Here is a 15270-nt window from a genome sequence, read left to right as displayed (position 1 = left end):
CAATATAATCTACTTTTCAAAGGAAATCTACAAGATTGCCTCTAATAAGGCAGTCACGTTTATGATTAAGGGTTCAGATCACTGGCTGCAATTTTTGCAATCTTCATTTCCCAGTTCACAATTTTTCCCTTTTTTTCTTCTCTTCTCTCAGATTAGCTACATGCACACTGTTATTACCAGAGCCACATGGGGTTAAGTAACAGAAATGAGTTGATATGAACTTGGATGTAAAACTGCATGACAGTATACAAGATAGGTAAATCAAGTAACATGATTTTTTATGTAAAGACAGTACATCATCCATGTAGTTACACCAGTGAATTAATGTTTCATAAAGGTGGATGGGTTTACATTTCAGCTTGAGATAAAGAATGCCCTGCAAGCTCTACAACAACTCATATAACAAAGGGACTGCTTCCTAACAGCCAGGCAGGCCAGTATATTTTACACTCTGGTCAGTATATCGACTTGGTATATCACGGCATTTTCATAGGAATTTGTGCTAAACTAATGGAAATCTTTTGTATACAAAAAATTTTTTTCAGCTTATAAAAATTAACAAAAACCAAAATAAAATAAAAAATATAAAATAAAATTAAAACACTAAATATTGTAATTTGCACTGAAACTTGGTGATACATCAGCTAGATTTCTATCAACAGGTATTTTCTAATAACAAAATGCATACATGTCTGGGTATACATATACCTAGTATTAAAGAAATGTTCAAAATATACCGATGTCTCCTAAAAATCAACTGTGCTGATGATTTTTCTTGGTGTAATCAATCATAGGATATATTTGTCATCACAGGACATTTTTTCTCTTAAATACGACACATTTTTCTTCCTCAGTGTGCAGCTTAACTTAAATAATGCATGTTTTACCATCACTTTGTGCCTGGGACAATTTTGGTAAATTGACAGAGAGTCTGTCAATTACAGGATAAAAGAATTTGTTAAGAATTCCACGGAAAATCTACACCCAAGAGTGCGACAATAATGAAATTAATCCAATTTCTTTTGAGGGTAAGCAAAAGCACTTACAAGCTCTTCCATTTGATCGATTCGTAATCTCATATTTCAACTGCGTAATCTGACAAAAGAACTGCCAAAGAAAAGAGAGAGAGAGAGATCACAACTTACAGGTAACCCCTCCTTCAGATCAAATCGGTTCTACTATCACCAGCTCAAACAGGGCTTATCCACAGCTGAAACAGAAAGTGAATCAATATTAGATAATAAATCTCAATGCAGTTAAACTTCCCCCATTTCATTCATGGAGCACATTCTTCCTCTCCACCCGAAACACACGAACATTAATTTTCTTGTGAAAAGGTCAACACAGACGTAGGGTTGTAAGGCATGATTTATTTTCGTCTTGTATTATGATATATGTGATTAAAACTGCTATTTACAGAAGAGTGATGGCCCTCCATAACAGTTTAAATGCTGTAACTCTGAGTTCCCCTACCCCCATTGGTACTGCCACACTGGTTGTCCAAATTGTAAATTATTGGCTTTCATAGACTATTGCAGCTTCAGACTTAACATGTTTTTCTCTTTTTCCCTCCTCTTATTCAACTTACATATCATCATTTTTTAAGTCAAAACAAATGAAAGGGTAAAGCTGCTGCAACTGCCCAGTCAGTTCTAAGATTTCAAAATGAAATTTTGTCATATCATTAACCATGGAATTTTCAATATATTTTTTTCTATCAAGATAAGTGAAAAAGAGCAGGGTAATACTGCAGCTCTGCCTGCAAAGCCTTTTTTTGCAAACAAAGCAATTATCATCCTTTAACACTTTGCCTGAATCAAAACTTATTTTCATTTTCGAAACACTCAACTGATTTAATATGCTAGTTTGACTCATGGAGTGTTGTTATTGTTAGTGTGGTTTTCCTGTATATAAAACAATGCCAGACTGCTGAGCTGTATCATGAAACCAGATATTTTGCAAATTTTTGTGCTCCTATGAGAAATATCTTGTTCACTATTCTCTTCTTCAAACGTGCATATGTTCAAAAAATTTTCATGCAAATATTAAACATGCCATAATGTTTGCAAACAAAAGCACCTAATCCTGACTCACAAAAAAAAAAAAAAAAAAAGCTGTTAGGCAATCATTTAATGATCAAACTCTTCTGTTATATTTGGATATATATTTTCAAAATTTATGTTTTATTATATGTATTTGACTGGATTGTTATAAATGAATATTGTCTCAAGTATTTATTATTATTAGCCTGTATAATGTAATTTAACTTCATATATTGGGTCATTCTAAAGGAGATGTAGTTAATGCCTAAAAAGCTCAAAATTATATATTTAACTTTAACTTTTAAATAAGCTGACAGATGCAACTTACTCCTCTAGGAAAATACATATGTAAATATTCATGCAGCCTCACCAATGAAAAACCACATCTCAAATCAACACTATCACCGCTTTGGGGAACTTTGATTTCTTCAAGCCCCACTGGTTTCTCCATTTGATCGAGTAATGAATGCATTTCACTAGTTCTATATAACAGCCTTTCAACTTCAGACTGTATGATTCAGCTAGATAGCAATGGCTCACTATCAAGATGCACCACCCCAAAGACCAATGTTTTATTAGATCTCTCTGGTAAAAGGTTTGAGTGCTTCATCAAATTTCCCACATGGCGTAAAATGAGACCGTTCTGTTCAGCAGAGATAATACAACTTTTTAACTTGTGTCTTTTTAAGTAACATCAAAAAACATGGCATATGCCTTTTCTGTTTCTTCAGATTTCCTCACTAGCATAAAAATATGCCATGCCAAACAGAACTGGCTTTTTTCCTTTACGTGCCTTTCATGCCACAAATGGATCTATCTTATTTCAAACCTAACACAAACGTCACATGCTTTATGGCACAAATACACAGATCTAATTTCACACTTGGCACAAATGATGACAGAGGATCTTTTCTGTGATTATATTGATACCTGTGCACATAATCCATCACAAATCTTGTACCGGATTTGATTTCAACACCAGATTGCATGTTAGCAATGAATTTTATTTCATCAACAACCAGGTCTGAACCAATTTATGAAGGATAACAATTAAGTTTCGACAGACTGCATTAGCTCCTCCATTAGAAAAACTGCATTGGCAGTTTTCATGATGTAGTATGGTCTGTACTTATTCACCCGACATAACATCAAACCTTACCTTAAACCTAAATATTCCTGCTTCTTTACAAAATCTTGTTTTTCCATCTTTCCAATGCATGCTGATACTAACTAGTACCTAACATACTACAACAACAAAATCCCATAATACAAAACTCATCACAGAGCCGATAAGCTTGGTGGATCTGTACATTATCCGCTGATAAAAAAAGCAGGCTCTCCAAATTGGTGATAAAAAGAAAAGACAGGTTAATATGTTGTTTTCAGGGTACGCAGAGGTTTAATCACTCCCCCTGGACCAAAATAACTCATTTCTTCGATCGTTGCCATCACAACTTGAAATCCCCATCACATGGACCTGATAACTAGGTGTTAATATATAGTGGCATCACTGTCAATAACTGTAGGTTGAAAATCTGCCCTTCTGTCTTTAACTCCCAATCTCTCAGAGCACCAGGACAGTTAATGTGGACTACTTTCACCTTTTCCTTCTGATATTTTATTACAGCAGTGATAATATGTCATTTCAGGACATAGTTCTTTTTTCATGCCCAGCTGAAGTTTCTCAACAAATGCTTGATTTCATAAAAGGTTTTGGATGTTTTTTCCCCCACTTACTGATTTACATGGAAAAAAATAAACATACTGATATATATAATTTTTTTTTTTTTTTTTTTTGGTCATACATGAAGGTCACACGTGAAGGTATCAATGGCTAGAAACCTTACTCCAAATGTTACTGCATTCCTTTTGGTGGGATTTGTAAATCTGTTAAGTTCAAAGAGGTATTCAATGTTCACACATTCTTTTTCATGTTTTCTTCTTCAAGAACACAGTAGCTTTTCTCCTTCATTCTTCTGTCAATTGGAATTGAATTCATTTGGGTAAGCAGTTTTCACAAAATTGGGACTTTTCTTAAGTTTAAGACTTAATCAACAATGCCAAGACATCTTTTGAGTGCACTTCAATCTCCTTTTTTTTTGTTTAACAGATTCTGAGAACATCTTCACAGAAAAAAGTAGTCATAAAAAGTCACTTTGTTTCCCATTAAGACCTACCCAAGTCTAGAAACAATCAGAGGAAAGCTAGGAAATTACACAATTTAAAAGCATTAAGACCACTTCTTATCTTTAAGGATTCATTATTTCAGCATCTCCTCCTCTGGACTGTTTACATTAGGGAATCAAACAAAATGAGCTAGAGCTAGATCAGTGGATGAGGTCTGGAAAAAACATTAAATCTCCTCTTCTTTCTCTATTTTATCATCTCAAACATGTAAAATAATTCCATCCTCTCTCTCTCTCTCTCTCTCTCTCTCTCTCTCTCTCTCTCTCTCTCTCTCTCTCTCTCTCTCTCTGTGCTTTCCATTTTGCCCCTGCCTCTTCTTTGACATTTCCTCCCATATTATACAAATAAGCCCACCAAACTAGGCCCATTCATACACACAGAACTTGCTTTGTACCCCTATAGAAAAACAACTCAGTTCATTACCTGCCTAAACCACTTCATTAACCCACTACATTATTAGTTCATTTACTTAAATCCACAAAGTACTGCCTCCTTCCACATTACGACACAATGGTCTCACTTTTGTTGTCACTTCACTACCCATTATAAGGTGCAAAATCAAGCTAAAACAGGTGCCTGGAAGTTATATCTCTGATTATCTAAAAGAATTACGACAATCATAAATGACTTTATTTATCATCTGGAGATTTGCCATTGGTTCAGCTTAATAGCTGATTTTGCTGGAACTTGTTTCTAAAGCTATGCTAACTAACGTAGACCTAGCCCCTTGGTGTGGATGTTTCTAAGCAACAATTTTCCATTCTTTTGGTTCCTGTAACTTTGCCTAGATGCTAATCTTCATATCTATGAATAATATGCATCAAGGTAAATATTTCTATGAAAACTGTGCTTTCTCCTGGTAACTAGAATTTCCCCGGAAATACCATAGCTGGAACACGGAGATACACATTACACATTATTCTTTATTTATTTCACAACGAAGAATTTGTAAAACTGAACAACCCATTTCCAACAATCGCATCCGAGATTCGTCATTCTGTGATAAATGTGTCAGAAAACCAATACCTACAAATGTGCTGAAGTCATCAAGCACAAATGAAGACTAATTGCTCTTATTTTCTACTCTGTATTCAACATAACTGTGTTTGCTTTGGCATACATTACACTCCGTCAAATCTCTGGGATATTCTGTCCCAGTTAAAGTTTTGAGTCAAAACAGTCATCATTAATCAAAATTAATGAAAAATCATTTTTAATCACTTAATTCATTAAGATCTTATTATTTATTTGGCCAAGGTAAATCAATTTTAGCATTTTGCAGAAACATTAATTCAAATTCCTTGACAGGTTCAAATTTCTTTCTCCAAATAAAAAACGCTTAATCTTATTAGCAATTCAAATTATAACTGGACAAGACATTCAAACATTTGTGCTCAACTCTTTTTGACCACTCAGCTAAAAATGGCCCAATTTGTTGGCTAATCTGCAAACAGTTTGAAACAAATCATTCTACAGCTACAAGCTGAGCTCACTATTGCCTAGTAAATTTTTACCGAATACTTAACATAAAGATCTAGCTCAAATGCTAACAGCTATTGGGCTAACAGAACATTTATCCTACAGTGATCCCAGGAGCAGAATGTCCATGATATCTATCCTTGTGCCATTATCACAAAACCATCATCATAACCCTGAAGTAAAGTCTCATAACCTTTTAAACAGAGCCCCATCGGTTCAAGCTGCCAATAGGTTATGGCTTGAGAGGAAATAATTAAATGTACACAAACCTATCAGAGTACGAGTACGGTAGTCCAACTGCCATATCTATTTGAGATGGATAGCTGATATCAACTGCGTCTTCCAGCATTGGTTAATGTAAAATAGAGATGTGGTCAGGAGAACCTTCTGTCTGTGTGTCTGCCTGTCTGTCCAGTCAGTGCTGATATTGACGCACTCTTTGTGTGTGTGGCAATTTGAAACTGCTGATTACCGTTTGATGAAGGCACAAAGAGAAATGACCAATATTTCCTGTGAAAACAAATTATGTGCAACAAACTGGTTTCTGCCAGTGGAAATCAATAGAGATGGAATTACTTAGGTCGGTTTTAAAAGCTTCTGCTGGTATGTGCGTGTGTGCACACAGTATATTATATATACAAAGTATGTTTGCTGTTGTCCTTACTTAGGACTAAGTACACAGGTAAAGCAGCTACCTGGCTGGCCCTCACAGTAAACAGTAAGTCCTATTTTCCTGGCCAGTACTTCACCTCTCTCCTTAAAAAATTCTTAAATAACTCCCCCATATTTTATTCTAGTCCAATTATAGCTTTTTCTTTTGCAAAACAATGATAAACAGAAAATACAAATGCTTTATTTCCCTTTTCTGCACCCACATAAAAAGCATTCTTTGTGTAAAGACTGCACCTTAGCATGAGCCATAAAAACCACCCATTTATCTGGATCTAAACCACTTATCCATACTTGGACTCATTTCAGTTTAGACACTCTGTATGAATTTTTTTTCTGAAGAAAACATTAAAATGCAACATATGGTCCTGCCAGTTCTCAAACAATAAACATTTTTTTCACAATTTTAACTAAGAGTGTCATCTTAGGCTCTAATGGGGAGAAATACTGGAGATGGTACTGTAATGGTGGTGGCAACAGACAAAGAGGATTGTTTTCCTTATGAAAGCGAAAAGGACCTAAAAAAAAAATCTGTACTCAGAGTAAACGTATGTAATCTATCTTAAAATAAACCGCATATCCTAAATATGCATCTTCCCAAGATATAACCCAAGGCACAATACATATCACTAAATAGTATGTTCTTACTGTACTTACTGCTAGACTGTAAACAGACCGAAGTGTTTCTTTTCTGTGCTATTATCAGTCCAGTTGGATTTCATATGTGAGCATATCCAAGATAAATGTTTCACTTTTTTTTTTTTGTATGTATAATTGTCTGTCTATATAAGGTTTGTAAATCAAGTTTGACAGCTAAACATGTTAGGATTGTATCCAGGTCTCAACTGAATAGTATACAAGGCAAACTTTGCCAGAGAGCTACTATAAATACCTGACTATATTATATACAGTGCACATACTCCTTTAAACAAGTATTTACACTTAAAGAAATATTTTATCAATTGTTAAAAATTCTGCTAATGCCTAGAAATGCACCTATCTCTGAAAGAAATTGTATTTTATCTACTAAGGTATGCATCTATGTCCAAGTAATTTTTGAAGCAAGCATGGCAGCTTTGGCTAAAAAAAAAATCTAATCTAACACGAGTGTTGAGCAAATATTACCAGACAAGCCAAAATTTCCATTTTGCAATCATGTAGAAAGCTAATACAGAGAAAGCCTTATAAAAAGGTGAGTCACTAAATTTATTTTCACTGATAAACCAAAACGGAATTCATAAATATACATACAACCATATTTTTCTACAAGTAAGGTAGACTGATTAAATCCTGCTGCAAATAAAATCGAACATCAATAAAAAACATTAATTATCTTTTATCTTCTATGTCCAAAAAAGAAATAAAATACAAATAATAAGTAAAAGAAGAAAACCATACTACTTTACAACTCTAATCAATTTTGTCCTCCTCATCTACTTACATAATGGACTCCTGGTCACTTTATGGTAATGCAATGATATACATTGACCTTGACCCCCTAATAGCAACAAACTCTGACCAAGATAAAATGAGAGAGAACTCATTCGTCTTCTTTTTTCCTCAAACCACAAAACCCTATTTATTCCGCTACACTGTAGCACAGACCAACTTACATTGAAACTATGCTCAGTATTAGCTCCTGTCTGAGTGATTGACAGAAACAGAACCAACCCACTTCTCCATGGTTAGTAACTGAAGTTTGTCCATGCATAAGAATTCCATGGTAAATGGAGAGAGAGAAAAAAAAAAGTAAAAAAAAACAAGACAGAAAATCAATGAAATAAAAAGCTCAGGTTGATATTTATCAGTTTAAAATAAATCATGGACATATGAACAATCAATAATTCTAATTTTAAAACTTACATTTATAAACCATAAAATCCAAGAGTATGAAAAAAAACCCAAGAGATCCATCATTCAGCTATTTTGAAATCAATTTTCAACAACTGAAATTAATATGTAAAGCCCTCATGAAATATTCAAATTTGTCAATAAAACTGCCACCAAAGACGTGCCCTCGTGGGTTCTGGCAGAGGCCAGTTTAACAGTAGTAGACCTAGAGGATTAGCATGTAGGTGTAGCACTACTGTGACTATGTATAAGCCATCTGAAGTTTTGATAGGAATCAATACATGTGGGCACAGCGTAAACCGAGGTGTGCATACGCTATTCCTTGTAAACCCAAACCACTTGGTAAGTTCGACTCACGGTAAATTATAAATGCATTTTAGCTCAAGACAGGAAATCAAGAAGCTCAATTATTGATTAGTCAAGAAATAGTTTAGTGAAAATAATTCAATTTGGCAGAAAAAAAAAGCACAAAAAATAGCAATGAAACACCCATACTATGTAAATTAAGATAGGGTTAACAATGTGTTTCCATCATAGGTTTACATCTCCATTGTGAGCCAATGGGTGTGCAGACGTCACTAGGCGTGCAGTCAGCTGACCCCAACCTAATCAACGAGGCTGCTCACGGAGAAATCCCATTTCATCATCAATATCACCAGCAATTCATTTTCTTTAATTGACTTTGGGCTATTTCATTCTACAAGTCATGCTTGACACTGCTCACTGGGGTGCTATCAACCGGAGCTTGATCTCAAATCTACGTCTAAAAGAATAATCTATAGGAAAGGGTTATCAGCTTCCTGTTGTTCAAGGAGTCATTTTGAGTGGTGAAGGTACTCAGAAACAACTTTAATTCAGGTCTCCAATAACATAAAAAAATTATGTCCCTTAATGGTGAAGGGAAAAGAAACTTTTCATAAATACAGCCTATTTAGTGTAAAATAATGGGGAGTTCATGGTACCATTTTAGGCATAATGCAAACCAATGATCTAGAGAACACATTTGTGTACCCATACTCAAGTATAATCACAAAATAATCTATCAAAATTATCCCATAACATCTTCATCACTAAATTACGCCATCAACTGAAATGACTTAGTCCTCAAATGGAGCCAGAATTACCACTCAAATCCACTAATGCTTCTCAGTTTAGTCCTTCATAATTTCAACTGAGAATTCAAAGATTTGAGTCAAGATTTGTCTGCAAACTCTTTATTGAATATACACACCCTGTGGAAAAGAAATCTCAATTGATTGGCCGCGTAATCATTCAAGCCTTGTGCAAGTATGGATTTATTCTGATGGCTTCTTCATGGAATCAATAAAAAATAAATCCTCGTTGAGTACCCTCATCTTGGTGTGTTGATGGGCTTAACTTAAACTTCCCATCAGCAAGAACATGTTGAAAAGGAAATAACCCATTAATGGAGTCAATTATGATCCCTTATTTCAGAAAAAAAAACAAAAAAAACAATTACCACCTTCATTTCACAAAAAAAAAAAAAAAAAAAAAAAACTGGTTTCTCAACGAAGCTACACATATTTTTCTTTCTTTCTTTAATTGATAAAACCAGGTTTTAAAAGAGAATAATCGTTTGAATAATTATAGTATTTCTTAAACCTTGTGAGACTCTGGTATGCTAATTGATCAATCAAAATATTTCTCATCAAGAATCAGCATTATGAATTATGAACTCTTACTTTAGAAAACAAATCAGTAATCACATTCTTTCTACCATTATAGCTTGGCTTTCATAATACAGCTTCATTTCTTTATCTTGTAAGGTTTCAACATCACATTAAATATAAGATTAGTTTTAAAAGGAAATCAAGCAGGCATGCTTTTTTTTCTTTCTATTCATTCAAAAAGTGAAAGCAACTTTCTCAAACCCGACAATGAAAGCATTTATAAAGGTATCTCAAAGAAACAAAAATTTTAAAGCATAAAACTTACTTCTAATGATCAGAAGAATTGCTCTTTCCTCCACTTCAGGTCCACTGTGACTATGTCCTATATATGGAAATGCCAAAGCAAGCTGTACTTATTTAGCTATCATTCTTTATATAAGAGCTCAAACTGTGGAAAAGACATTCGCAAAATAAAAATCAATTTCATCTAAAAAAAACACTTATTTCAACTGAATGCATAACTTTCATTTTTTTAATGTTACAGTGTATATTGGAATTTTCTTTAATAATTTTAAATGACACAGACAATGTACAAACTCACCAATAAGGAATGTTGCACTGTATGGAAACTCCTCTCCTCTTGTCTTCAAAGGTCATCAAGCCCAGCCTGATTTAGGCTCTAAAACAGAAATCACCAACACAGGGGGGCATTATATGAGATTATAATAGTCTCCTTTGTCCTTCTCTTATTTTTTAAAAAAGACCAACTAAATCTCCTAAGGCCTGACAGTTATTCTCAAAATGGTAGAATAAATTTATATCCCCTGTTCAAAAATTTTATGCTACCTGGAAGTACCATCCACAACGCTAAGACATTTGAAGAAAATGTAGTTTTCAAAAGCATGTCTAATAGGTATTTCTAAGTTAAGAACTAGTAAAAATTATGGTCCAGAAACAAACTAAGGATATATTGCTGAATACCATAAAAATGTGTCTCCTGTATTTTTTTCACACCAAAGACTGTTTGCAGCTACTTATTTTGTCCCCTTTACTATTGCCCTGCACAAAATAACCTTTTCAGAATTCACAGCATGTTGTGATAAGCAGATGATGTACATGGATGATATCAAAGTCAGTTAATATTTTAAAGTTGCTGATATGAATATCAAAAATATTTATTGTAGTCTAACAGTAATCCAACTTTCTTTTGTAATTTTATCAGTGACCTTGCTCAGGTGGAAAGGTACAGTGATTATACTTAACATGTATGTACTTAAGTTTAATATGTCTATCTTGTTTTCTATCAAGTATTCCCATGTTAATTACTACTTTCTTTTAATGACCTTTTTGAGAAAGGGGGGAGTAAATAATTCCTTTGTTTTTCATCAGGCAAATTTAAACAGCCTTTGTGCTAAATGTCACACTTCTTGATAGCCTTACTAAGTCTAACATTTCATATGCAAGCCACAATTTTATTTCACGGGTTTCTTTGTCCATCAACCTCAGAACGGCCCCCTCAGTGAATTTCAGTAGTGCCAATCAATACTCTATATTGGCTGGGCTCGAGCACACAACCTTTTATTAGCGACTTTTATTATTCCCATATGATTCTTAGTAGTAATAAGCGATTTTTTTATATTAAAAGTATAACAATAATGTCTTCTATATTAAAATGATATCTTTAAAATGTAACCCAGTTCGGGAAGCGATCTCTGTGTCGGTAAACGCCAGCTGTGTATGTTTAAGTTCGACACGTTATATTTTAGCTTTATGGCAAATAATTCTATATATATCTAAACTCTAAGCTTACCTGGCTGAGGCCTGATACTAAGCAACTAAAATTTTGATGTCTGCACTTTATAAATATTGCACATAAGACATTAATTGGCAGAATGCGTAGCTACATTCCAACCAACAAACTCGACATTTTAGGCTCCATGTTGCTTACGTTCCTTGTTTTAAACGCACCATGTTTGATTGGCGGAAATAAAAATAGGTCACACGATTGCAGAGACAGGAATATACATATTTCCTTCCAAAACTACAAGTGTTTTACTCCTTTCATTACTTTATGTGTCAGCAAATCTTTAATACAACAATTAACAGCTACGTTGAATAGAAAACAACAAAAAGCAGTTATTACACTAGTGAATAAACAACCAATCAAATCCCAGAACACATAAACCTGCCTGTCTATGCCCGAAGTCTGGAACAAAAAAAAAGAAATGAAAACACGGCAGTGTCTTTTAATGCCCCTTTTAATGTGCTTAATGTAAGTTATCTGTATGTTGACTAATCCATGTTTTCGCTTTAAGAATTTTTATTTTCTGGGATTATGCTATACTACTTGGGCACATTAGCGATTGAGTGTGTTAGAGACGAAAGTAAATTAGTTGTCGGTGTGTCACAACTAATGCAATCAGCATTTACTTCACTTCGGTTGAGTAAAAGTTCCAGATTTGTTTGGTAAAAGAATAATAATAAAGTTTCCTTTTCAATGTAAGCTTGCCCGGGGGTTTTCTAAAAAATGTATTGATTTGGCAACGTAAGCCCTACAAGTGCCAAACTATATGTATACATATATGTACTATTTTTTTTCATTTCTTCATAGTTACCTTGTTTCAAGGATTGTGGTTTTGGAGGTGCATGGTTGGAAAGAGTCCAAAGTGGGTCTGTATCTGTGAATAGAGTTTTTTTAGGAAGTTCTACTCCATGTATTCCCTCATCCTTCTTATGTCTTTTGTGTAGAAATGTCCTGATGTTAGTTAAACAAATGATGGAGATACGATCAAAAGCTTTTTGTCACTATCTTAATTTTTCACGATGGTTATTTCAGATGCCATCAACGTGTGCTTTAATTCCATAGTCAAACTCTATGGTCAAATTTCAGATGGAATCGACTCGTCTCACCTAATACTGTGTCGCATTGAGACTGAGACTGAGGAAGATGGCCGATGGCAGGAACGGATCCAGGATTATTCGAAAGGGGGGGGGGGTCCGAGGATGCGAAGCTGACCCTCCCCCCCCCCCCCCCCCCCCTCCCTTTGGCGTGGGGCCCCAACATTTTGGTATTTAAGAGGGCGAACGGTGTCATTTGGTACGGTGTAGAATTGTGGTTTAGGTAATCACAGGGGACCATTGGTGTGATTTTTTTCAGAAGTCGAAGCGGAGGGGGGCAGGACCCCCTGACACCCTCCTAAATCCGCCACTGGATGGGGTACACTTGTCTTCAAATCAGAAGCTCGGAACAGTGACAAGTTTTATTTTATAATTAAGCCAGAGTTCTTGTGGTAATGTTCAGTGTGCTTAAAGCATTTTAAACTAAGTCACAAACGCTCTTTTATTGTTCATGATCGCAGATTCAGAACTGAAAAAGTGCAAAGTTAACAATGTCAAGCACACACTTTTTTTATTCAAGGTCAGCTGTGAGCACTGTTCTTTCTGTAAATTTGCAGTTCCAAAGCATTGTGACTCGCACCATTGAATTCTAATGTTCTGCGTGACAAACGAGTAACGATGGACATAATATTACAAGGAATCATGCTATAAATACTTGCTGTAAATTTTCTTTCATTCTTTTGCACCGCGAGTATTTAATGACGGAGGTAATTGCAGAAGTTGTGATACTTAAAAGAGACAAGTAGGCTACTATTTCCGCCATATGAAAGCTCGACCTCGCAACTGCATATACCCATATAACCAGTACTTGCTTGTTCACACAAATGCATGTATCCAACTGCGAAGTGAGTATTGTGGAACACAACTCGAACTGCGATGAGAATTGAGATGACCAACTTATTGTACGCGCTAAATATGATACTGTAAAATGCGTACTGATACACACCTTTAAACGGGTAGAGTGATCCGATCTACCGGTGAATTTCAGATCCTTCGATGCCAAGTTTGGTAGTTAAGTAGGCCTGCATTTTGTAAGCACAACAGTGGAGGTGGTGCCCCCCCCCCCTTTTCCGTACGAATGCGTTTACTCCAGCTGGTGGTACAATACCAGGAGGCGTCATAGCCTCTCTGGTCCTCTAGGTTCTTTAGTTTCTTTTGATCGCGATAAAGCTATTAATACAGCATAGACGTCAAATATAATATATCAGCAAAACCTCACCCAAGACATTGTATACATAATTAAGAGGCTGATAGTGAAATTACACAGCTTCTTACACCCCATTTCCATAGATTTTTAGATCGATCTATCCCTGTGGGGAGTCTCACTAGATTACTGTCAGCTTGGCCGGCTTAAGCGTCTGTCCCGCCTACTAAAAGCTCTAAGGGGGTAATTAACTATGGTGTCCGCTCGGCTGACTGCAATTTAGCCTGAACCCCCAGGGAGTTAGGTCGATCTAAATCTCTGGGAAAGCACCCTTAGAAAATAACTATCTGAGAGGAAAACTTCGGGTGCGTGCTTTTATGGACGAGAGTCACCCATGCCGTCAGAATTGAGACCCAAAGGACATATTTTTAATTCATAGCGAAGAGCTATCGATAATACATACTAGTATGCACTGAAATCAAGGGTTGCCAAGGCACTCTACAAATCACACATAATTCTTAACAAAAGATGGGCCAGTGTCATTCCAGAATGGCCTTTATATTTGCTTGGGTCATTGTTTATAGGGCATAGATAATGTGCACCGTCACAATTGGTCCATTTCATTGGGTTAAGAATATTGAAACCGTCTATTATTTCTACGCCAAATTTTACCAGCTTCTCTGCGATGATTTCATTGACCGCCGCAACCATGTAATCATTCCCGTCCATCTGGCCCAAACCCTCGGCAGAATATTTAGGTATATCAGGCGGATGTTTGCAGTATTGGGGTTTTTCCTTACGTCGCGCAGAAGTCCACAAAATGGGGAAGGGAATGTTTGACAAGATTGTGGGCACTCTGGTTTGCAAGCACTAATTCGTGAATCCCAAACCCCATTAAAACTACATCATCTCTGGCAGCGGGCTTTTCGTCAAATCGCGAAGAAAGTGAACTGATTGCGTTTTCGCAGTGGGAAGCATGGCCAGTCTATCTGTATATAATATTGCTAAGACCTACAATATTCTTTCGTTTTTTTATGGGGTTCGTTGAATTTACACCAGGGGTAACATCTCCTGTATGGGGTACAATATGACTATAGTTTGACACCAGCTGATCCAAGTAATTACTAATAAATCTAAGATGTGAGTCTCCAAAGATTTTGAAAGTGGTTTTCCTATTATAACATTTCCAAATGTCTGCCTCACTCATTAACTCGAAAATACATCTGCTTTCTGTTCCCCATTTCCAATGTCCTTGAATTTTCCACCAGCGTCCACTGAGGTATTCCTCAATGTTTGTTTCGGAACAGTCTCTAGATCTGTCTGTCTTCTCTTTCTCCGATCCCCGTTTCTCGGGGTAATCATAATTAAA

At 35.6% G+C, this 15270-nt stretch overlaps 1 protein-coding gene across 1 annotated transcript in view; it reads right to left on the bottom strand.

Annotated features, from left to right (window-relative positions):
- LOC106174529 (uncharacterized) overlaps nucleotides 1-14630 on the bottom strand; it is a 45248-nt gene extending 30618 nt beyond the window's left edge. The window contains exon 1 of the mRNA XM_087017254.1: nucleotides 14574-14630. Coding sequence (XP_086873380.1) covers nucleotides 14574-14630 — 57 coding nt within the window. The remainder of the gene's footprint in view (nucleotides 1-14573) is intronic.
- Between the last annotated feature and the right edge of the window lie 640 nt (nucleotides 14631-15270).

Source organism: Lingula anatina, chromosome 7 (genome assembly GCF_051362555.1).
Source record: "Lingula anatina isolate TDL-2025a chromosome 7, LinAna3.0, whole genome shotgun sequence".
Classification (NCBI taxonomy): domain Eukaryota; kingdom Metazoa; phylum Brachiopoda; class Lingulata; order Lingulida; family Lingulidae; genus Lingula; species Lingula anatina.
This window is presented reverse-complemented; position numbering and strand designations above follow the sequence as displayed.